The 24,940-nt window shown below is 38.0% G+C and overlaps 1 protein-coding gene across 1 annotated transcript in view; it reads left to right on the top strand.

Moving 5' to 3' along the window:
• Nucleotides 1-24,940, top strand: part of LOC135480427 (protein unc-80 homolog) — a 100,042-nt gene that overhangs the window by 30,386 nt on the left and 44,716 nt on the right. Inside the window, exons 6-24 of the mRNA XM_064760257.1 lie at nt 129-313; nt 1,075-1,195; nt 2,168-2,327; nt 2,866-3,096; nt 3,805-3,992; nt 4,466-4,681; nt 5,756-5,888; nt 6,294-6,542; nt 7,934-8,053; nt 8,443-8,568; nt 10,791-10,978; nt 11,911-12,126; nt 12,305-12,481; nt 14,597-14,735; nt 16,031-16,139; nt 16,339-16,411; nt 17,502-17,636; nt 19,371-19,557; nt 23,137-23,265. Of these exons, the coding sequence (XP_064616327.1) occupies nt 129-313; nt 1,075-1,195; nt 2,168-2,327; nt 2,866-3,096; nt 3,805-3,992; nt 4,466-4,681; nt 5,756-5,888; nt 6,294-6,542; nt 7,934-8,053; nt 8,443-8,568; nt 10,791-10,978; nt 11,911-12,126; nt 12,305-12,481; nt 14,597-14,735; nt 16,031-16,139; nt 16,339-16,411; nt 17,502-17,636; nt 19,371-19,557; nt 23,137-23,265 (3,082 nt within the window). The remainder of the gene's footprint in view (nt 1-128; nt 314-1,074; nt 1,196-2,167; nt 2,328-2,865; nt 3,097-3,804; nt 3,993-4,465; nt 4,682-5,755; nt 5,889-6,293; nt 6,543-7,933; nt 8,054-8,442; nt 8,569-10,790; nt 10,979-11,910; nt 12,127-12,304; nt 12,482-14,596; nt 14,736-16,030; nt 16,140-16,338; nt 16,412-17,501; nt 17,637-19,370; nt 19,558-23,136; nt 23,266-24,940) is intronic.

Raw genomic sequence — 24,940 nt, 5'->3', positions numbered from 1 at the left:
AATAATTAAAGATTAACCTCATAAAACACTCTTTGTACGTGTACATCTATATTACTAAATCATGCGCAGGATTAATTATTCGTGTTTTATCAAAGAATCGTATGAAATCTCGTAATTTCTTGTGACAGAGTTTGTTCTGTGACATCCGACAACTTCTGACGTACATTAAGGAGATTCATGGCGGAACATTTCGTAGAGTGGCGCTCAGCGGTCTCCTGGATGCCAGTCTCAAGTTAAAACAGAGGACCTCCAGTGATTCACCTCAAGGGAGACAATCCAGACGACGTTTTGAGACGTCAGGGCATTATTACAAGTAAGTATTATTAGGAGCTATTATTTGTAGATCGTCACCTTCAGGAGCAGTAGATCCAGCGTCAATCCTGAGTTAAGTCACACTTAAGACCTTAAAAGAGAAAGTTTTACCTTCCTCCCTTGGCGTTCACCATGAAGGGGACAGTGCAACGACTGGTTGACCCGTATCAGTATAATGGCTCGGGCGGGGCCTTTGGTAAGGCTTCTCAGTGAAGCCAGCACTAAATGAAAGGGCAGTGGAAATCCGTCCTGCAATTAGGAGGCACATTACATGCACTCTAAGGATTCCTTTGTCGTAAAATTCCTTTGTGAAAAATTGTTAAGTACGACGTTAAACCCCTAGCACTCACTCACTCACTCACTTAACTGATGACCTAGGGCGGATTCCACCAAACCAGATTTGGCAGAAGTCAAATATTGACATTTGATTTTAGAGCTTATTTTCGAGCCCTGTGAATTTTGACCACCTTGTCAATGTAATCTGCAAATCCACACAATAATTAATGTGTCAAAATTTCAACTTCCATGACCAAGAACCAAGCTTTGAGACAGTGTGTTAAATTTTGACTTACATGTACTTGTAAGTCAGAGATGTCCCCTGTGCTCTGCATGTAAGATGACATGAACAATTTGTGGGATACGGCAGAGATTGCAAACTGGCGCTTATAGATTGACAGTTAATTTAATTGACATTCATTAAATTCATTTTTATAATTTATAAAACAGTCAACAATTTTTATTGAATATTTTTGCTGTTATCAGACGGAATGTGTCAGTGAACTGTGACCACAATGAGGAGCGCGATGGACCGCGCTCACCCAGCTACATGGATGATCCCTCAGCGCAAAAGTCACGTCGCTCCATCTTTCGCAAGAAGAGGAAGGTACTTGTATATGTACAGGAGTTTGATTTGGTTATAACTAGCACACAAATAATTTGAAAAAACGGCGACAAAGCCTGTCCCAAAAACATTATAAAACATGTGGAAGCTTCAAAATAGACAATTGTTATTTGACTTTATAGTAAATATTGGTATATTTTTTTTTGCAGCTTTTAGAAATTTGCACCAAGTACCTTGTCATATATTTATTGGTCAGATGCATAACCCTGTTTGAAGCCATAATTCTTGCAAATCAGTTTGTCTTCAAAAATAGGAAATTCATGTGAATTCAAAAATACGCATATGCAAAAGTACTTACGTCGAATAATACACGTCCAAAAAGACACATGGATCCCTTCAAAACTTGTTTTCAAATGCACTGGGTCCATATGGCATCTTATCTCATCTTCTTCGCTGCAGAGGTCTGAATATCAAAGCTTTTTTTTTGGAGAGTGTGATGTGGTCGATAAAGTTAATAAAGTTTACTTTTACATTTACTTGCCTTTTAGTGACCAGGTCTGCCAGCAACCTGTGGATTGTTGTGGGTTCCTCCAACCATAATGCCCACTGTTGTTGTATAAGTGAAATATTATTGAGTTCGGCGTAAAACACCAGTCAAGTATATATAAATAAATAAATTTTAATAATTAGGACACTCAAGGTGTATATTCAAACTCGGATGTGGTCAGACTGTCATGCTCTAACTGGTTTTGTGACTGTTTGATCAGTTTATAAACGTTGATTGACCACGTGTCTTTCACCAGTGTGTGCACATCTGTTGATCATGTGTGAAAAAAATTACGAATTTAACGTGCCAAAGGCCGGTGGTTTACCCCAGGCAGTCTGGTTTCGTCTACCCATAAAACTATAAAACCCATTGTGTTAGACAAAAAATTTTGGAGTATGACACTAAATAAGTCATATAAATACAAAAATAAATAAAGCTTACATTCACTTTCTTTCTTCTGTCTCCAGCCTCTTGTGATGCAGCTTGGGACTGCCAGCGACTCTGAGCTTCTGGAAGAAGCTATTCACAGTAAACTCAGCCCTAGGACTAGTATTTGTAACAACAACGAGGATGACCCACCCTCCGGACCCAGCACGCCGAAGCGGCGCTTCAGCAAATTCCAGCTGGGTAAGACGCACTCCTGAATAATGGTTGATTCTTGTATGAAAAATGACTTCAGTATGAAAGATGACTCCTGTATGGGAGATTGACTCTCATATGAAGGATGACTCTTATGAGGGATGACTCCTATAATCCGTATTGAAAAAATATTGAAGATTTACTCTAGTGATCAGAAGTCCACCAGCCAATTCTACACTAAACCCTGACATTATCTCCCCTTTTTACCTTTCTCATTGAAGGGTTCCTTCTTCCTTGAGCATATGTGGTTATATTACCAATGTAGAGGATGATTTTTTTGCAGGTCTCACTGGGATTTATGTAGTTGCAGGAGTTCCTCGTCCATAGAAAAGATTTAATAATATAATTATATTCAGGAAATTTACTTGTTTTTCTCTTCATTAAAAAAGCTTTCACAATATACACTGTATCAAATAAAAGTTCCATATTTTTTACCTTCATGGAAAAGTTTGAAATGTAAACATTGGTATTAAGTTACTTACTTTTCACTCCCACAATTTATCATTCCCTTTTTTCTCCTTCTCAGCCTGGAAGAGGCAGACCAAGTCTGACCACGAGGATGAGGTGGCCAGCGACCCACCCCCCACAGCCTTGCTTGACCGACGGGAGAGTAAGAGCGAGGGACAGTTCCAGCGTAAACGCATGTCGTTTAAGGCCGCCAGTCACGCAACCATGACCTTCCTGAGCGCGCGGAAACGCATTGAAGACGGGCTGAAGAACCTGGGGAAGAGGATGAGTAAAAGAGGCAGCACCGATGGTGAGAGTTACTACGTGAGATATTCTGACACAACTAGGATGCTTGATAGGGAACTAGGGTAGGGAGTCTGTGATTGAGTGAAACAAATCATTCTTTGCTGGGGATGTGGGAGTGCTTGTTTTTTTTTTTTACTCACAGCAGTTTCAGCAAACACAGCTATACTGAAAGTATTGTTAATCTTCAACCTTTTCAACTAAAGCAGTTTTTTCTGTGGAATTTATGCGTACAATTATTATGAAAATAAGGCAAAAATGATTTGTTCGTGTCACTGAAGATGCATGGTGCCTAAATCTGTGTAAATGATTTCTCTAGACCCAATAGTTCTCTCAGAGTATTTTAAAATATTGATTCCAATAATCGGGTTGAAAAGGTTGAAGATTTAGGGTACATGTACAAGTATATTTAAAGAAAAAAAAGCTGGCAAATCGTTCTAAAATTCAAGTTCTGTCTCTTGCGGCTTCAGTTTCCTCCGCTGATAAATGTGCTGAAAATATCACAAGATTATTTAGACATCCAATTCATGAGGTTTAATTAAAATGACATGACTGTTCACACATAATAATGAGGTTGAATTCAATAAATTCATACCACAGACCCTCTTGTTGTTAACCTGTCTGGCTACTGTGGGAATATACAAATTTGTTTACAAATATTTTGTATACGAAAATATTTGTTAATATGCAGCTGTTTTTTTTGTTGGTCAATCAGGTTTTAATCGGCGGGGTTCGTGTGAAGTTGGCGGGTCTTTAGGTACCGAGGTTGTCATTGTTAAGGAGAAGAAACTAGTGGATCGTTATCTGGTGAAATCCGGAATGCTCAGGTTCTCCTTCCTGCTGGAATGCTGCCATCCTGGAACTTTGCCAGATCCTCAACTTGTGGCAGCCATGTTGGATTTGGTGAGGAAGACTGTTTTTGAACATTTGTGCGAGATACATGAAACCAAAATTGCATATGTTATGAATTTTGAGTTTTTCACAATTTTGCCCAGAAATAGAAACCTAATTATTATTTTATTTACGTAAATAAAAAGAAATATTATTGTGAGCATGTTGATTTGGAATGTTTTCTTCATTGTATTCCACACGGATTAGAAAAAAGATTTGATACATTTTTATAGATTTACATATTTTTAAATGTAAGATATGATTACCAGACTCATTTTAGATGTACCCAATGAAAAGTCTTATGACACTGTAAAAATGAAATTCTGCTTTCCGAGTTCCGTGCATTTCTGGGTTATTTACTGTTACAGTGATGGAATACATCAGTTCATTAATATTCTGTAACAGCCGTATTGAGATTTTTAAATTTTTTAATGGCTGTTTTTTTGTAACTTTGCTCAAACCAACCACATTGCCATTGGAAACAGGAAGCTCCGGTGGTCGCCCGAGCAGCACTGTTGTTGGAATGCGCACAGTTCATTCATCGCTGTAACCATGGCGACTGGCCAAACTGGATGAAACTGAACCTGCCGAGTTTCCGTCATTCGACAGCGGCCCTTCAGAATCGTGGCCAGCCATCAGCGTACCGGCGAAACTTGATCATCCAGAGATTGGCAGGGCGAATGTTTTACTCGTGGGCAGAGGTGGGTACTTGTATCAGAATGACACGTAGATTTATTTTTAACTGATGAAATTTTTTTAAATTAAAGGTATAGTTGATTGGCTTGTATGGCAGTGTATGGATAAGTCCTGGCGTTCTACGAAACGGACAGTTTGCGAGCTGCTCCCCAGTGTCAAGACAAGTCCATACAGCGCCATTCAAGCTAAAATAACCGAGTTATTATACGCCCACTTAGACCTGGATTTAAAAATAAACGACTTTGAAAATAACGTCATTGAACTGTCTAGGAAAATTTGTGAATTTTTTTCTTTTTTTTAGCAAACTGTCATATGCTTGAGACCTCATCGTCTTGTTGCAATGTTACTATTCGTTTAATTTTTGAAAGCAATGAGAATTTGTAAAACTCCTTGTCGCCTGTATCAAAACAGTCCAAAGCTATGAACTGGTCAGTTCTTCCCATTATTACGTTACAATTATAGGTGTACGTGTACTCATTTATATACATGTATGAAGTACACACGCACTGCGACGTCACGGAAGAAAACGATGCGTTCTACTGTCATTCGGACCATCTGTGTAGCTTGTTCTCGGATGTCCCATTGTGATGTCATAGAATAAAATAAGCTATTCGATCAGTGACATTGCAAGTGTAGTCTCGTAATGGACAGTTGTCATTTACTACATAATGTCATTAGAGATGGACAATTAGGTGGACATTTATAATAACCGAGAACATTTCACTGTAATGGAGGCAGCCAGGTTTAGGGAAGAGGAAACTGGGAAGAGCTGTGGGACTCCTCCATGCCTCATCCAATCCAACGTGACTTCATGTGAACCAAGAATATTTCTCTGCTATAGAGCCAATCAATTTTATGGGAAGAGGGCACTAGGCAGATCTGTGGGAATCATCTACACCTCATCCGGTGTGACTTTATGTAGTTAAAAGTGTTAACTATATTGTAGTTAATTTGAACACGGTTTTGTGTCACAGTTACGTGTAAATTCCTCTGATATTTGGATGTTTGGATGTAAATGCGATATTTCATGTACATGAACTGTCATGTATTACAGTTATTTTTTTAACATTTTCTTGTAGGCTCTAGGCTACCAGCTGGAATATGTGTTGGGTAAAGAGCACACAGACCGGTATGCCGTCCTCAACGATGTGAAGGAGGAGTCGAGGAAAGGACTGAGGAACGAGGATGATGAAGAGGATTTCCTCGACGAAGGTCAGCCAGATTTTAACTTTGACGTTTAACGGAGAGCAGTTTGTTGCAACTCGGCCGTCGAGCAAAAGTTATCATGTTCTTGTCAGGCGTTTGTTTTTTGAAATGAAGAATATAGCAAGACAGATACCCAGAAATAGTGCTTCAGTAAAAGAAAAAAGGATAGCTTTTTTTTAAATAATAATTTTAAAATTTAGATGGCCTTGTGAGTCAAATAATTGGGCTAAAATTATTGGAGTATATCAGTTATTGGTCTCAATATGAAGCTTACTTTTAAATAAAGGATTGATAGTATTAGAAAGTTGCACATTTTCATCAACATTTTTTGCCGTATGATCTGATTAATTAAATATCAAAATAAGCAAAACAGATGAACTAATAAAGACTGGCATTTTTTACCATCCACAGCCACTGTGAACCACACGGGCTTTGACTGTCCTTACGCCCTCAAAATGATCGCCTGCATGGTACTATTTGAGGTTACCACGTTTCTAAGGGAGACCTACCAGTTTCTACCCAAAATGAAAGGCCCCAAGAAAGAGGTCAACGTAGGGGAGAAAACTCAACCAGCCAGGCGATGGAGCGCAGCTGTCAGCAGTTCAGGGCATTCCGAAAAAAGTTCTGAGTCCAACATTGCAGAATTGCCGCAGTCATCAGGTACATATTAACTGTGACTAATGCATCAAATATCTGTCAGGTATCCATAGTCATATTTATTTGTTTATTTGTTTCGTGTTTTACGCCGTACTCAAGAGTATTTAAATGCAGTGGCTGCCAGCATTATGGTGGGAGGAAACCGGGCACAGCCCGGGGGAAACCCACAACCATCCGCAGGTTGCTGGCAGACCTTCCCACGTACAAATGGAGAGAAAGCCAGCATGAGCTGGACTTGAACTCACAGCGACCGCATCAATGAGAGGCTCCTAGGTCATAACGCTGTGCTAGTGCATTAACCAACTGAGCTTCACTGTAGTAAGACTTACATGTGAACTATTATCCTATATAGCAGCTGACATTGTTAGTCACTTTTAAGCCCTGAACATATTTTGTCTAAAATTTATTCAAGCTCTGAGTTTTGGGGAATTTAAAATAAAGGAAAGCTCAAATATGAAGTAAGTTCATCCTAAAGGCAACTGAAAACTGTGCGTAAAAATACTTTCATTTATTTTTTCAAATTTTGTTGGAGAGTGTTAAGAGGCTTTGTAATAGTTGAAAACTATGGTGAGCTTTATGAACCATACTGACGGTATCTAGGAACTCTAACGTCATATCGCCTTTTTTCCTGATGCTCACCAGAAGGAAGGAATTTTTGGGAACATTATTTCAGTAATCTGGTACTCATGTGTAAAAAGAGCTATTCCAAAATTCAAAGTCCTGATTAGAGTGGGATAATCTTTGTGTGAGTACCTAACCTCTGATAGCATGATCCATAAATCGCACCTTAGAAATCAAATGTTTGAGCACACAAAAATGTAAAAAAAAAAAAATGAAAGTATATTTATGCATAGTTTTCAGTGTCTACTTAGTGATGCTTACCTCGATTTTTAGAGGTTTTTTTCCTTTAAAGTTTTCTTTGGAAGGTAGCATGACGTACTGGAAATACTGGAGTTTCAGTACCAGAAAGAATGTTTTTTTTTTACCTTGTTTAGGAATTTGTGCATGTGGATTTTTACATAAAATGTTTGCTTTTAGCATACTGTGAAAGAAAAGAATTACAGTGCAAAGTAGAACGTGAATTGATTGGTTAAGCTTTCTTCATCTTTGGAGTTACCCAAACAGGTGCCATTCAAATGTGAAAATTTTTCGCAGATGACACATAACTCTTCAGTGAAACTAATTTTGGTACATCAATTTGAGAAACTAAGGTCATTGACATTGACTATCTGTCAGCTAGGTCATGAAATGAAAATCTTAATTAATAATTGTGACTTAATTTCTGCTTCAAACGACATGACAGTGGTGTTATTTCATCCATGACAGGTCTATCATGCATGGATGTCAGATGCTGCCAATGTCAAATAACTGTTGTCATGCTGTTGTTGTTGTAGTCGGAAGTCCTGGAGACAGGAAGATCAGTTTTGCAGTGTATGGACTACAGGAGCGCTCTGATTCTCTACACAGCAGTACCACGTCCTTGTCTATGGCCGAGCCCGGCGAGGAGAAGAAGGGTGGGACAATTAAACATCATTTATTTTATTTATTTTGTTATGTGTTTGAAGGCCTTGGGGAAGAGCAGCTTTATTGTAAATTGATTGATTTACTTTGAATAAATAAAGATATAATATTACACAAACCCACCATTCTTAACCCATGAAAAATTGCTGAGTACAGGCAATTGAAAGTGGAACTGGGCCTACGGTTAGTCTAAAAACAAAAATCAGATATTCAGCATAGATTTTATGAACAAATTGCTGAATGCATCTGTCTTGCTAAATGTCAACGGCCAGAGAATGTTAAAATCTTACTTGTGTCATTTATGTTGCCTTTGTTGCCTGTGAAAGTTAAATGAAAGTGAAATTTATGAATAAGATTATATAGTGTTGTTTTCTGTCCCCAGGAAGCAGAAGAGTTACTAGTACTCAGGGGAGAACAAAACTGCTGAAGCACTTCAGGAGAGGATCTGGCCACAACTCAAGTTTTCGACACAATCGCAGTTTTAAATTTAAACGCCAAGAAGGAGGGAGTATGTTTATTTATATTTGTTCTATTTTGATGCCTTTGAATGTAGAAAAATAGTGTAGAAATTTGAGAATTCACAACTCCAATTCATAAAATAATATTTATCCCATAATTTGTCTCTGTCAGTGATATAACAACAGTGATGTAAATTTTCAATATACCACTCGTTATATAAATAACTGGAAATTTTGATTGGTCACCTGAACTTTCATTGATAAGCTTATCCAATGAAAAAGCACAACTGCATAAAGGTCTACTTCTATTGATTATTTCCATGACAAAAAAAAAAAAACCTGCCTATCGACCTCTTACTACACTTTACAGTGATTTCTTGGTACCGAAATGGTGTTTGATACACTGGATGGGACGAAAATTTAGTCGAGGGTCCAAAATTAGGGAAAGGAAATGAAGCGCGTGTCACTGTGTGACTAAAACCGTCAAGCGTCAACAATGGCAACATGCCTTGGTATCAGATTTGCTCAAAATTAAAACCCTGCAAACTTACCTTACTACTTTGTACAGGACCAAGAAGTTGTCTTGCGTGTACGAAAGGATGTGCAGCTGATGTATATCAAGATTATTCTTAGATCTAGTTGATTGTATTTGCTACATCGAAACTGAAGAGGATATCAACCTTTTGATTCAACATCATGTCCACCATCATACAGAAAACCCAAAACGGAACCACAAAATAAAGCCTTTTGAAATATCTTAGACACTGTTTTATTGCATTCTCCAAGTTTCATGATGGTTAATAAGACCAGCAAATAAGTTCTGACGTGAATTGCTCGCGTCAACAGCCTAAATTCGAATATTTCGTTCAATGTGATTTTCGAAATCACTGCTCCTCGCGCCCTGAAAGTCATGGCGTAAAGTCAGTTGTCATAGAGATATGACCTAGATTTAGGTCACAATTATGAAGCAGAATGTTTTTTCATCTTCTCTTGTTGAGCTCAGTATGAGGTTTAGAGTGAGGACTCTAGAAATGAAGTTTAGCTGATGTTGAGCTCAGTATTAGGTTTAGAGTGAGAACTCTAGAAATGAAGTCTAGCTGATGTTGAGCTCAGTATTAGGTTTAGAGTGAGGACTCAAGAAATGAAGTCTAGCTGATGTTGAGCTCAGTATTAGGTTTAGAGTAAGAACTCTAGAAATGAAGTCTAGCTGATGTTGAGCTCAGTATTAGGTTTAGAGTAAGAACTCTAGAAATGAAGTCTAGCTGATGTTGAGCTCAGTATTAGGTTTAGAGTAAGAACTCTAGAAATGAAGTCTAGCTGATGTTGAGCTCAGTATTAGGTTTAGAGTAAGAACTCTAGAAATGAAGTCTAGCTGATGTTGAGCTCAGTATTAGGTTTAGAGTAAGAACTCTAGAAATGAAGTCTAGGTGATGTTGAGCTCAGTATTAGGTTTAGAGTGAGAACTCTAGAAATGAAGTCTAGCTGATGTTGAGCTCAGTATTAGGTTTAGAGTGAGGACTAGAAATGAAGTCTAGCTGATGTTGAGCTCAGTATTAGGTTTAGAGTGAGAACTCTAGAAATGAAGTCTAGCTGATGTTGAGCTCAGTATTAGGTTTAGAGTGAGGACTCTAGAAATGAAGTCTAGGTGATGTTGAGCTCAGTATTAGGTTTAGAGTGAGAACTCTAGAAATGAAGTCTAGCTGATGTTGAGCTCAGTATGAGGTTTAGAGTGAGAACTCTAGAAATGAAGTCTAGCTGATGTTGAGCTCAGTATTAGGTTTAGAGTGAGGACTCAAGAAATGAAGTCTAGCTGATTAATATTTCGGGCTCGTATATATGACATTTTATTTAGATTGCTGCGATCACGCAAAAAGTAATAGTATATTACAAACACATAAGAAATAAAAAATATATAAATAAACAAAATAACCCTAGAAACCTTACAGTTTGAAACTTGGTTTTCATGTTTGTAATGTGCCATAGTTTAAAGTAGTTTAAGAATTTGTGGGTTGTACATTGCATTATGTTCTTTAATAACCTTATTATGGTGTGTCCAAGAGCACTTTACTGACTGTAGAAAGTGAAGAAAGTTATATTCTATGACCTGTATGTCATGGCTTCATATCTAAGAACAGAACATTTTCTTATTTCCTGGCATGTTTTCTCTCACATATATGTCATATAAAATGAGGAGTAAATTATTAAAACTGTGCTTTTGTAATTATTTAATATGTTCCTACATTACTTGTAATCATGTACTTCATCTCATCAGGCATAAAGAGATTTGGCAGCGTTAAGTCCCGAAAAGTGAGCAGCCAATCACTGCGGTCGGAGGAACGCTCGGAGCTGGAGGAGCATGCAGATGATGCAGAATCGTCAGGGATGCTGAGTGATGAGGCGCAAGAGAGTCCTGCGGATAGCGATGGAGATGATCTCCACCAGAATATGCCCTGGATAAAGGTTGGTGTACTTGTATTGTACTTCATTGATTTATTTTTTTTTTGATTGGTGTTTTACGCCGTACTCAAGAATATCTCACATATACGATGGCGGCCAGCAATATGGTGGGAGAAAAACGGGCTGAGCCCGGCGGAAACCCATGACCATCCACTGGTTGCTGGCAGACCTTCCCATGTACGGCCGTGTAATGTAATTGTATTCAACCTAAAAGTCGTCTGTGACATTTCTCCTCATGCAGACTTCTGTTGATCTTTTAGTTAGTTCTATTTTTTTAAGGTAGGATGATTTTCTACAGGAAATACGTCGCATTCAGTGCCAAAAATAAGGCTTTATTACCTTAATTTGCATGTAAATATGCACATAATATGAGGTGGATTATTATGGCATCTACGGTAGTTCTGTGTTTTACTGATTACAGTTCATCACCTGTTTTTTCATGATGCGCTCATAACTAAATATATTATATGAACAAATTACATTAAAGAGCTCAAGATATTAAAGCAACAGACAAAATACCTATATACAGATAAATATTTTTTAAAAATTCAAATAATCGGTGAAATCACAGATTTGAACCCATTTCGAGTGTGGCATGAAACATCAATGAGTAAAATCTGAAATATAAGCTGGAGCTTAGCTATTAATTCTGCATTAAGCTCATTTTATTTTTACCAAATTTTTGCAAATTAAAGGTAACTTTCTGCTGCATGAAAAGGTTGTGTCCCATTAAAATACAAGCTGCTGTTTTAACCGGATTTATTTCAGTGGTAGAATTATTCAGCCTGCTATTTTTTACACAAAACAGAAACAGGAGTTAGGTTAAAGTCATGAATTTTAAAAATTATTTTTTGAGGCATATTAATTGTACTCAAAGCTTTTTATCTGTCTCCCTAAAATTTGATAGCCTCTTGTTTTTGGTTGTGTCTTTCCAGGTGGTGATTCAGCTGGCAAACCTGTCAAACTTCATCTGCACGCATGAGGGTTTCTGTCATCCCGACTGCTCTGAGCGACAGCGTCGTAGTTGCGCCCGTCTCATCACCGCCGTCAAAAAAGTGTATCAGTCCACGGAGGCTGACACGAAGAGAGAGCAGGAGAAACAGCGTTCTGACAGCAGGAGGGATTTCTTCAAGGAGAAGCTCAAGAGAAGGGTACAGTCTCATTTCAGTCTCATTATAGGAAGGTCGGGGGGTGGTGGGGAGGGGTGCAGCTGGTAGAAGAAATTTCAGCAGATTTTGATGGAATAGATCGTGTTCCCTGAATTTATGGTAGCAGTGTCTAATTTACCTGTGTTTTGTATTAAACATTTACTTTGTTGTATTGTTCTAGGAGTCAATTTTCCAACAGTCTTCACCGACGAGGAGAAGGGAGAGCACTCCGCTGCTGGAGAAAATCAAGACAGACGTGTCGATGACAAAACTGAAGCTGAACCAGCCTGTGAAAAAGGAGGACAAACCCAAGGAGCCTAAAGAGGATCATCCAATCATGAAGTATATTCTCACACAGGTACATGGGGCCATTAAAGAGGTTGGAGGGTTTTCTTTTGTATTCTGCCCGCTGTTCGTTGCGGACAGCGGGCAAATATACATATTAAATAGAGATGAACTTTCAAACAACATTGAGTGTCTCATGCAACACAAAGGTCAGTACATTTATCTCCCCGAGTAATGTGATTTCAAGCTGTTTATGTCAACAAAAAATAGAATTTGAGTTTGTTTACTTGTTATATCTGCTTTTGTGATCTATATAAAGGTGAACTGTCAAAATTTCCTTCGGTGATAATTGTGTTATTTCGCACAGTTTATAGATATCGCTTCTGTTTTTACATTTTTAATAGTTTACACTCAGACGCCATGAAGTGCAAAAAGAAACATTTGTTTCAGGACGTTGCATTCTGAGCTCAGCAGTATGACGTCATCATACATGTGCAGTGTAATTTTACATTCCTAGATCACTCAACGGCTGCAAGGGAGAAAGCTTGCCGTTGATTGGTCTGAAATGTATGAACTCTTTGGAGGGAGGGAAAGAGAACGGCAGCAAAAAGCTGCCTGAAATATGCCATTTTTTGCCTCATTTTCTTCTTTTTTGGGGGTAGAATAGACATTAACACCTTCGTCTTGGCCATTTTTGCCTCATTTTCTTCATTTTTGGGGATAGAATAGACTTTAACACCTTTGTGCACATTCTCAGAATTTGACTTGATCTGAAACAAGGTTAAGCGCTATCAGATTTCACAACAAACACCAAAACGAAGGTGTTAAGCCCTTAAACCCAATACCACTGAAACTTGCATCAAACGTACCTCTAGAAATCCTGAGAATGACCAAGACAAAGGTGTTAAAATCTACCGCTCTAAAAAGTGGAAAAAATGGCATATTTCATGCAGCCATTCTCTTTCGATCTCTCCGTAAGTGTCATGAATTTTGGACCAATCAACAGCAATCAGAGCTGATGAACTATTGTTGCATGACATACATGTACGAACGTAAAAGTTTTGTAATAATAAGAGTGATCTATAAATTATATGAAAATAGAACCTTTTTTACTTTTTTCACCTAAATATGAATCATTAAAACAAATCTATCTCGTAAAGAAGTTCAAGTAAATTTATTTGACGAAAAAAAAAAAGCATGACGGAGAATTATTTAGGGAGGTAAATATATCAGTGAGTATGTTGTGTGAAACGCTGAATGTTGTTTAATTCATTTATTTATCAGATTGGTGTTTTACGCTGTACTCAAGAATATTTCACTTATTCCACGGCAGAGCCCGGGGAAAACCCACGACCATCTGCGGGTTGCTGCAGACCTTCCTACGTACGGCTGGAGAGGAAGCCAGCATGAGCTGGACTTGAACTCACAGCGACTGCATTGATGAGAGGCTCCTGGGTCATTACGCTGCGCTAGCGCGCTAACGAATGTTGTTTGAAAGATCATCTGTATTAAAATGTATATTTACACATTGTCTGCAACTGACAGCACAGTAGAATAAGCAACTTGTTTACAAACTAGGAGTACAACTCATATGTGTGAGCTGGTCGAACTTCTTGCTGTGATAGAAAACTGTTCAGCTATTTGAATTGTGTGAGTTGCACCCATCAAGTAAATAAGACCAGTTGTCTATTTTCATGCAGCCAGCGGGGATGTAGATAAAGAATGACGCACAACAAAATGTTTACAGCATGGAAAGTTTACATGAAAACTGTGGCATGTATTCTAGCAAACTCACCATTGCAAGAGAACATAGGCATGGAACATGTGTAAATTTCATTTACTGGTTTTAATTTCTACTTTTTTGCAAAAGAAGAAATAGATACCTACGATAAAAAATGTTTCATGAGTGGGTCGTTTTCATTTTTTTTTTTCATATTAAAAAAAAATAAGAAACAGACTTGAAGTTTTCAAATTACACTTTTTTTGTGTGTTTAATTTCTACTTTTTGCAGACAAAATTTGATAAAATACTGACTTGGAAATGTATTATGGGTAAATTCACATATAACCAAATGCACTACTCCAGTAGAATCAGTTTCTGCTTGTTTTCTTGCATTTATTTTCTGGTAAAATAAGAAAAATAACATAATCAGTGACTTACCTGATCACTTTTTGTTCCCCCTTCACAGGCTCAGCGTCTCACTCAGTCCACACTGGCTATCATCACTAAAGCAGCCCCAACCCTCACAGAGGAACATTTTATCGATATTGTTCCCGTGGCCTGGGAGCTTCTGCTGGATGTTGATCAGGAAATCGCTGCATCTGCAGGTAAGACAGCGACAAGTTTAATTAGTGTTTTACAGTGTAATTAGTGTTTTACAGGTGAGCCAACACTAAGAGGTCTAAAAATGGGCAGCGTAATGACCCAGTAGCCTCTCACCAATGCGGTCGCTGTGAGTTCAAGACCAGCTCATGCTGGCTTCCTCTCTGGCCGTAAGTGGGAAGGTCTGCCAGCAACCTGCGGATGGTCGTGGGTTTCCCCCGGGCTGTGCCCGGTTTCCACCCACCATAATGCTGGCCGCTGTCGTATAAGTGAAATATTCTTGAGTATCGCGTAAAACACCAATCAAAAAAAAAAAAAAAAAATCTAAAAATGGAAGAACATATTTTAAAAAGACATCTTTTTATTTTGTCTTATCTTGGTGTTTTTATGATTTTCCTATTTTTTAAAGCTTTTCGATCATGTTGTTATGTCTTCTATAGGAAAAAATTGCTAGGATAGTCCATTTCCCATAAATTAGATGATTTTTTTTTATTTTTATTTCTATACCCTTCTCCGACATTGGAAAAAGATTTATTTATGACCGGGGGCGGGGGGAGGTGGTGGAGGGAGGGGGAGGGCCTTTGTTGCTCAGTTGGTTAGCGCGCTAGCGCAGCATCATGACCCGTTAGCCTCTCACATGCAGTTACCGTGAGTTCAAGTCCAGCTCATGCTGGCTTCCTCTCTGGTCATATGTGGGAAGGTCTGTCAGCAGCCTGCAGATGGTCATGGGTTTCCCCCGGGGCTCTGCCCAGTCTCCTCCTACCATAATGCTGGCCGCCGTCATATAAGTCAAATTTTCTTTAGTGCGGCGTAAAACACCAATCAAATAAATAAATAAATACACATTTATGACGGTAAAACAGAAACTTAAAATGATGTGGCCTAATGAGGAATGTATATATAGATTTTTATTTCAAACTGGAACCCAGTTTCACAAGGCGTCGTACAACATTTCTTTAGCGTACATTTGTCGTACGATACTTTGTATCGTATTATTTATTTATTTGATTGATGTTTTATGCTGTACTCAAGTACGACGGTGGCCAGCATTATGGTAAGAGGAAAAAGCCTGGGGGAAACCCACGATACGCTGCAGGTTGAAAACAGATCTTCCCTCATACAGCCGGAGAGGAAGCCAGCATTAGCTGGACTTGAACTCACAGCGACTGCATTGCTGAGAGGCTCCTGGGTCTTTACGCTACACTAGCGCTGCTTTAATAAAGCATTTTCCATGATGTACAAGTGATGTTGCGTCAGTTTAGATATATCTTAGTGACAATCTGTTGTTTTTTTTTTGCAGCTTCGGTGTTTCTGCTTTCATCTGTTAAAGCTCCAGAGAGAACGCATGAAATGATGATGCGACAGTTACAACACGATGACACAGCTCAGAGGGTGTTTGCTGTGTTAAGGTATAGAGTTTATACACCTTAATGTGAGGACAGATGCTTGCCTTTAAGTAGCTAGGTCGCACAAGATGTTGTTTTAATCCCAGCCACGGACAAGGAAACCTGAAGATTTCTGCCCCTTTCTTCATGCCTTTGTTTTCACAGACCTTGTTGGCAGTAGGCAGTTTACAGAACTGTTAATTCTTAATATTTCATTTTTCAGATTTGGTATTTTGTGGAAGTTCCGTTTTCAAGTCTGGCCTCGAATGGAAGATGGTGCTGTCAGCTATTTCAAGGTTGGTAGCTGATCTTGATACCCGTCTGATTATATTGTAAAGATAAGTTTATCACAAGCAAGTATATGTCTAAAAATATCACTAGCACTCCACTGGCTCACAACTAGCACTGCACACCATTAGCTCACTACAAACACACCATTAGCTCACCACATGCACACCCTTAACTCACTACAAACACACCATTAACTCATAAAAAACACACTTTTAGCTCACTACAAACACACCATTAGCCCACCACAGGCACACCCTTAGCTCATTACAAACACACCATTAGCTCACCACTTGCACACCCTTAGCTCACCACATGCACACCCTTAACTCACTACAAACACACCATTAACTCATAAAAAACACACCATTAGCTCACTACAAACACACCATTAGCCCACCACAGGCACACCCTTAGCTCATTACAAACACACCATTAGCTCACCACTTGCACACCCTTAGCTCACCACATGCACACCCTTAACTCACTACAAACACACCATTAACTCACAAAAAAACATACTTTTAGCTCACTACAAACACACCATTAGCTCACCACAAGCACACCCTCAGCTCACTACAAACACACCATTAACTCACCACAAGCACACCCTTAGCTCACTACAAACACACCATTAACTCAACAAAAAAAACACACTTTTAGCTCACTATAAACACACCATTAGCTCACCACAAGCACACCCTCAGCTCACTACAAACACACCATTAACTTACCAAAAACACACTTTAAGCTCACTACAAACACACCATCAGTTCACCACTGACACATCTTCAAGCATTCCACATCTACTCCCTTCGTCTTCACAGAGTTAATCATTTACCGATTATTGTTGATAATTATTGTTCAAGACCTGTATGTTGTGTGCTTTCACAGTATATTTTGCGATACCCATTTATTAAAAATAAAAAGCATTTTCTAAACTTCTGAAATAAAATATCACTTTTGAAAAGGTTACCTACATGGATATTAATACGCAAGCATGATTTATACCCAGTGGATTTTCACATTATTTCACATTACCCACATTTCACATTACTCGCTATTCAAGTTGACATGTCTATGGTTGTGTTTACTAAGGTCCCTCCTCCTGGGATTGATTTCACCCTCCCCTCCCCCACCATTGGGCTTCCTAACCTTACAGTCATTGACCCCCCGTGGACTCCACACTTCAAGGCCAAGATCGAAGAGGTCACCGTGAACCAAGAGGAAACTGTGAGTCTTCATTGGATTCATATTCTAATTCTTAACACTAATTTTTTTTTGTGTGGAGAGCAGTCATTTATATTTTATTTCTTGAAAATCTTTCTGAATAGCGGACTGTTACATATACATATTCTGAAGTGTTTCTCAAAACTTACTACCTCGGCCACGATGTATGGCTTTGATATTGTGGAAGTGGCATTAAGCCATTATCATTCATTTATTCATTCAGATTCAACTTGCTATTGCCATAATATGACTAAACTAGCATTAATGTGGCATTAAGCCATTATCATTCATTCATTCATTCTGATTCAACTTACTGTTGCCATAATATGACTAAACTAGCATTAATGTGGCATTATAACCTTAGCATTCATTCAGTCTGGTTACACGTACACCTACATGTAACACCGGCCCGCTAGCACAGTTGGTAGAGCGTTCGCTTCGTGGGTGGTAGATCCACGTTCAATCCTGGGTCGAGTCACACCTTAAGACTTTAACAGAGGAACTTGTAACTTCCTCGCTTGGCGTTCAGCATGAAAGGGATGGTGCAACGACTGGTTGACCCGTATCAGTATAATGGCTCAGGTGGGGCGTCTTACTTGCCTTCGGTAAGGAGTATCAGTGAAGCAGCACTAGATAAAAGGGCGATAGAAATCCGTCCTGCATCAGTGAAGGTACATTACATGCACTCTAAGGGTTCCTTTGTTGTCATATGACTGAAAAATTGTTGAGTACCACGTTAAACCCCAAGCACTGACATATAACACTTGTATTCTTCTGACATGATTTAGGTATATATAAATACAGGGATCAAAATGTTTGGAGCTCTTCAGAGCGATGACCTCTACAAAACTGATCTCATCTAGTATAATGTAAAGGCGTGAAATGTATTACGTCCCAGTTGTGTCATTGTAAAACAATGTAGAAGCGGATAAAATGCAATAATTAAAGGATTATGAATCTGAAACTATGAATACTAATGGCATGATCCAAAGTCATTTTTTGCATCAAAACGAGTAAATAACCAAACATTTTGACCCCCGAAACGGTATCTGTATATGACTGGCTGTAGAATGCAAACATAAAGAGAAGAATTCTGTGCTAAAAATCAGATTTAAAATTAAAATGTCTACTTTATTATTCATAAATTATAATTATATGCGTGCTATGTCTTCTCGTTCCCCTGCTGCTTTCCCCTCACATCAGTCTGTAAGTGGAGTAGAATTAGAATTGTAAATAGCAGTGTTTGTTTAGCAGTGCTATGTTAGTTACATGGACTGTAAAGCTTCAACCTTTTCAACCATTAAAGCCCTTTTTTTAAGTGGAGTTTATGCATACAGTTATTATGTAAATAACACTAAAAATGATTTGCTTGTGTCATCCAAAATACCGACTTCATAAAACTGTACAAATTATTTCTCTACACCGTGTGGTTCTCTCAGAATGTTGCACTGGGTGCCGAGGCAGTTGAAAAAGTTGAAGAATTATGGTAGTTTAGATGTGGATAGTTAAAGCTGATATGTACTCCCTGTACTTAACTTCCATGCTAGCTGTCCTTCACAAGAAGAAAGGATTAAATTAAATGTTCACAGTCTGTTTGGAGTTGGGAATTACGTTTATTTACCTCTGAAAAGATCCTTTTTGGCTTTTTGAGTGAAACTTTAGGTCATTACACGTTTAGTTATGATTTATGGTGTCGCAGAGTTCAAGTTTCCTGAGCTCTTCTCTTGTACTTTTCAGAAATCACTTGTAACTGCGACAACAACCCGTCGCAAACAGCAGCAGGAAATGATCTACAAAGCTCTTCTGGCCGAGGAGGAGAGAAAGAAGATTGGCCGAGAAAACTTCCCCATGACGACGATATCTCCCACTCAGCAAGCTGCATATGAGCCAGCGTTACACCACGTGAACGAGGACCATGAAGAAGGTGGGTGGAAAGGCAACGAAGTACTACCCTACTGCAAATTGCCAACCTACCCCCTCCGCTCTACAAATACCCCCCTCTCCCCCCCACTACGCCCCACCTGCCCCCTCGACTTATCTGGCAGCCATTTAACTCACTTTTCAGTTCTGTTTATAATGCAGTGTCTCTTCAACCATTTAGCATGTACAACATTGACTTAGTTTAGAAACTTTGCTCTCTCTACTGTGTTTTAAGGTGTGAAACAGGCCAATTCTCTCAAGGTTGTTCAGTCTCCAAAATCTTTTTGAACAAAGTGAACAATGATGTTGCTTGAGAAAAGTGCAAGGAAACAAGTATCATGTGTAATATTACTGCTTGAGGCTTCACTATTAGGTGATAGTTGCTGCTGTTCTTCCTATAATTTGTGTGAAGGTGCCTATTTATATAAATTTTTTTATTTTTTGCTAATTAATTTTACACTTTGTGAGTGTGTAATTAACTCTTAAGGTGCTATCTAAAACTTCTTTAATTTCAGACTGTATTTCTTAACACTTTCAACCTTTGCTTCTACTGATTTCAGGCTACTGCTGTGTTACACTGCTAATATTTCCATGCTGCATTCTTCTTTACTGTAGCCTACATCCATCCTACTTTGTCTGCATTCATCCTGCCTCAGCTGCATTCTATTCACTGTAAACACTGTTGCCTTTTTCATTCATCCTACATTTTCTTTTGCATGTATCTTGCCTTGGTATCATTCCACTTACTATAACAACATATCCTAGTTTAAATGACTGCGTCCATGGCTAAGTGACTGTTCTGTTGATTTTAGAAGAGTGTTTTGATTTATTTATTTATTTGATCGGTGTTTTACACCGTACTCAGGAATATTTCACTTATACGATGAAGGCCAGCATTGTGGTGGGAGGAAACTGGGCGAAGCCTGGAGGAAACCCATGGAAAAGCAACCTACGAATGGTCGTGGGTTTCCCCCAGGCTCTGCCCGGTTTCCTCCCACCATAATTCTGGTCACCGTTATATCAGTGAAATATTTTTGAGTACGGCATAAAACACCAGTCAAATAAATAAATAAAGTGCCATTAGCTTTGTATTAGGCCTGGACTGGTAGTAAGATTTAAGCCTAGCTTAACTTTAGTACACTTTTGAGCAACTGGGCCGTGGTTATCTCCACCATCAACACACATGTATGTGTATGATCATCTTCTAATATAATGCTGAGGATATACAAACTGTACACATACCTGTTTCCTTAATTCTGCAACCTTTTCAACCAGTACTGCAACCAGTAGTTTGAAACTTTTCTAGAGAACTGTGGCGTTGACTTAGTTTGCTTAATTTTATGAAGCTTGCGTCTTTAGTGACTGAAACCAAATGATTTTCATCATCATTTTCATAATAAGTGTAGATAAAAATTTCTGTGACCAAAAAGTGCTTTTGTGGTTGAAGAGGTTGAAGATTTACAGTATTCTAGTTTCTGCTTCTTACATATGCTTGATCATACCAGCCTCTTTTTTATTCCAATGTTGGCCAACTTTGATTAATTTGAAGGTCCAGGCTTTTCTTAGTTCACCTGCTGTATCAGTTACGTATTTTGATTTGCTTTAATAATATGCAATCCCAAAAGACCGCCATCTTTAAACTAGTGTTAGTTCGAGTCTGCAGGTAGTGTCCCAGCCTTGGGGTCACAAAGTGATCTTAGACCTAAGTCAAAATTTCAGTCATTAAACCTGGTATGTTCTTTTCCATTTTTACAATATCTCAGCCAGACTTCAAATTATCAAGCAGTATTTTGACTTTGTTACTTAAGAAATAACAGTTTTAACAGTGATTCGAAATTTTGGCATAAGTCGAAAATGGCTTGGTGATCCCAGGGTCAAGACTTTTAGCTTACATTGTACCGACTTTGTAACAGTTCAGTTCCTCTAACAGCTACACTGATATTTTAACAACCCTGTTCATGTGAGACTGTGTTTTTTTTTTTGTTTTTTTTTTTAATATCTTTATTTACTTTTTGACATTTTGAATTTTGTATAGATTTATCTCTGCCACTCACACTACACATTTTTCAACACAGTATTTGTATTATTCATAAACATACACGAAGCCAATTTTATTACTAAAATGACATCTGGACATGCTGTAATATTAAGAACATCTGATGGTGAAAATCAGCTACATTTTCGTTCCACGTCTGCATGCGATTTTTGTTTGATCCTATACCCATTACCTTCATTGCCATCACTCATTGCGTTGCATGCGTTGGATTTTTTTGTTGCACTTGTGCTGCATCTTTGTTTCTTGTGTAATATTTGTTATAAAAAATAATGCATAGTATGAATTGATAATGTGTGTCTGAAACATGATATGCATTTGTCTTATACACTGTTATATACAGCACTGCTAATTGCTACTGAAAGAAAATAAAAGCATTTTTTTTCTCCTTTAAGACACGTATTCTACATGTATTTTACTTTCGTTTATTTTGTCAACATAGTTTTTTTTTTTATTTGTATTCCTTTACTTTATTGAATTTTTCATTTTGTTTTTCGTAATGTCTCTTTATTTGAAACATTGATTTTCCTAGCCATATTGCAGTTTGCAGCTGTTCAGGACCTAGCATTTAATACCCAAATTCCATTTCTTTCCTTGATGTCTTCGTTTTCTTTTTACGCGGAAAAATTTTACCTGCCTTGAACATAGTTTTAAAACAGATCATCAGCACGTTGCCCTAGAGATGTGTGAAGACATGTTGAATGATAATTATGACGGTTGTGAGATGAAAATGGTATATTAATTAACCAGCATTAATTAGCATAGAACTATTTGCATTCACCATGTTTATTTCTCTATGTTTACATATTGAAAATGTCTTCGTAGAAACTGCACAGGAACGGACCCTGTAATTTCACTTTGTTTGTGAACTTTATTTTTTTAGAAGAGTTACAAGCCAAGCATGGAAATAAAATACGTCTGTCACATCCAGAAAAAAAAAGAAAAAAATATGTTTATATAAGTGTTGATATTGTAAACATAAATTTATCAGTGTAACTTTTTGAGTTCTGCTGTGTTTGCACGCTCATTCTGTTTCGTTGCTTTCGACTATTCGGTCCGCCAAGTGACAGTCCGTATTTTTCCACGCTTGCTGTTGACCTTTAACCCAGTAACTAGATCATACCTTTTTTCATGTGATAAACTTCAAAAATTTATAAATAAGCAAAAAGAGATGATGAAATTTTTTCTTTTGTAATTCCTCTTTATGTTCTGCTAAATTGTGCTGAAGGAGTCCAGGCTCTTCATGTATGCAGACATGAATATTTCTCCTGAAGATTTCATGTCACCGTGTACATTTAAACCAAAGGCTTTGTTCATTGAAATTAAATTAAATAAAAAACCGTTCAAAAGAGCACTTTTTGACAGTTATCAGTCGTGACTGATGTTTGTTTACAATAAAAAGGTAATTTTAAAAAGTGTGGTCTAGTTGCTTAATATATGAAGACCTGTTTTCCTGCCTGCCCCCATGTGTTGTCACATTAACCAATCACAGTTGAGCTCACTTGCACGTGCTTTGATTTTGACCAATAGCAATGCAAGAGGAATTGAACTTGGCTGCACGGCGAGTATCATTGGCACCAGTCAATCGAGCTAATATCCAAAGTCGCAGTTTGTCCTGGCGGAACGGAAGTTTACACTGGGGCCGGGTTTGTCTTGAAGGTACTCAGCTTTGTCTAAACAACAACGATGCAAATGCCAGTTATTTATTCTTTTCTTTTCAACATTAATTTTGTCAAAAAGAATTGAAAGAGGTTTAATTTAGATGAAAAAAAAAGAAAAACAATCCGCTCAGGATGAAAATGCCATGTGAGTTTTGTGAGGAATTTTCTGTTGAAAGTTAAATTTTTCAAAAGAAAAATGGATTTTCTAGTATGAACTCTTTTATTGTAAAAAAAACAGTGCTACAGTATCATGTGATCTATAAAAAATATCAAGCAATTACTTTTGATATAAGTTATGTCTGAAAATGTTTCACCAAGAATTAATTAAAGCAGAGGGTGGAGAATATTGGGGAGCTGAGAGTTTGTGAACTTATGAAGTTCCTGATGAAAAGATATTGATTATTTGTACCTGAGGATCACATTGAGCCAGGTGATTGATAGATTAATGTACAAACACAATCTGCTTAACATTTTTGACAGGTCACGTGATAATTTTTTCAACCTGTAGTGGCAAAAAAGAGTTCAAAACTCAAAACTCCCCTATTCATGACGTCTGTTTTCCACTACCAGTGCAGTTGTTGTTCTAGTGGAAAAATTAATTACGTATGGCAATATGGGAGAACGTTTATGGTTCACGTTAAAAGATTTGATGATTGTTCTATTGTGTGATGTATATCGTGCCGCTGCTTACCCCCTGCACTGTCAATCTGATTTGTGGCGTTGAAAGTGTGGCACTGTATTTTGTAACCATGGTAACCCGGTGTGAATTGACGGCGTGTTGTAATTGTAATCTTGTCCCGACAGCCTGTTGCCATGGTAAACGTTTATGCCAGAAGCGTAAATCTGAAGAAAATGGTAATCGAGAATGACAGTTCAGTTTTGCCCGTTGTGCTGATGAGTTACCACTGACATCTATAAAGTGAAAGTACCAGTAATCTCATGTGACCACAGTAACCATGGCAACTTGCCTACACAATGACTGCATTTGAAATATGAACACATTCGTAAACATACTTCAAACTTATTCGTAGCAAAAACACTCACTCTGTTCAGCTGCATTAAAACTACATGTATTTTTTTTAAATTTGGGGTAGTCTGACATGAAGTATAAGATCACTTACCTTCTGGCAATATACATGTAGCACGCAAACTGAATATGCTCCGGGGGTGAAAATTTGTGTGCATTACAAATTTGATAGTTTGACAATTACTTGTCACAAGGCTGAGGTTTATTACTTGGAGCTCTCCAGTTTCTTTCAGCCATGAAACTGACAGCTATCGAAAGAATTTAGTTGACAGTTAGCCAGCTGATCAATAACACAGCAAGCTACATGTTTGTATTTACTTGCTTGTTTCTCATATGTCTAAGATTTTAAAAAAAAAAAAAATATATATATATATATATATATACTGTGAAGTACTCAATTTTCGCGGATTTTGCGGTCAGTAATTTACAGCGAAAAATAATTCCAGCGAAATAAATATCCAAAATTGAATCACATACTACATGTCATATTAATAATGAAGTGAAATCTTTGCCAGGGTGACGGGAGTTGCGCTAAGAAAGCCTGACAGGCCAACTAAATTTTTTTATCATCAGGGAAGGGAAATTATGGTTTAAATATATACAAACTCTGGTACTATGGCTTGGTGGGTATAAAACAAAGTGGGAC

The sequence above is a fragment of the Liolophura sinensis genome, chromosome 13 (genome assembly GCF_032854445.1).
Source record: "Liolophura sinensis isolate JHLJ2023 chromosome 13, CUHK_Ljap_v2, whole genome shotgun sequence".
In the NCBI taxonomy this organism is placed as follows: domain Eukaryota; kingdom Metazoa; phylum Mollusca; class Polyplacophora; order Chitonida; family Chitonidae; genus Liolophura; species Liolophura sinensis.
The sequence above is the reverse complement of the archived record's forward strand: the minus strand, read 5'-3'. Positions and strand labels throughout refer to the sequence as shown.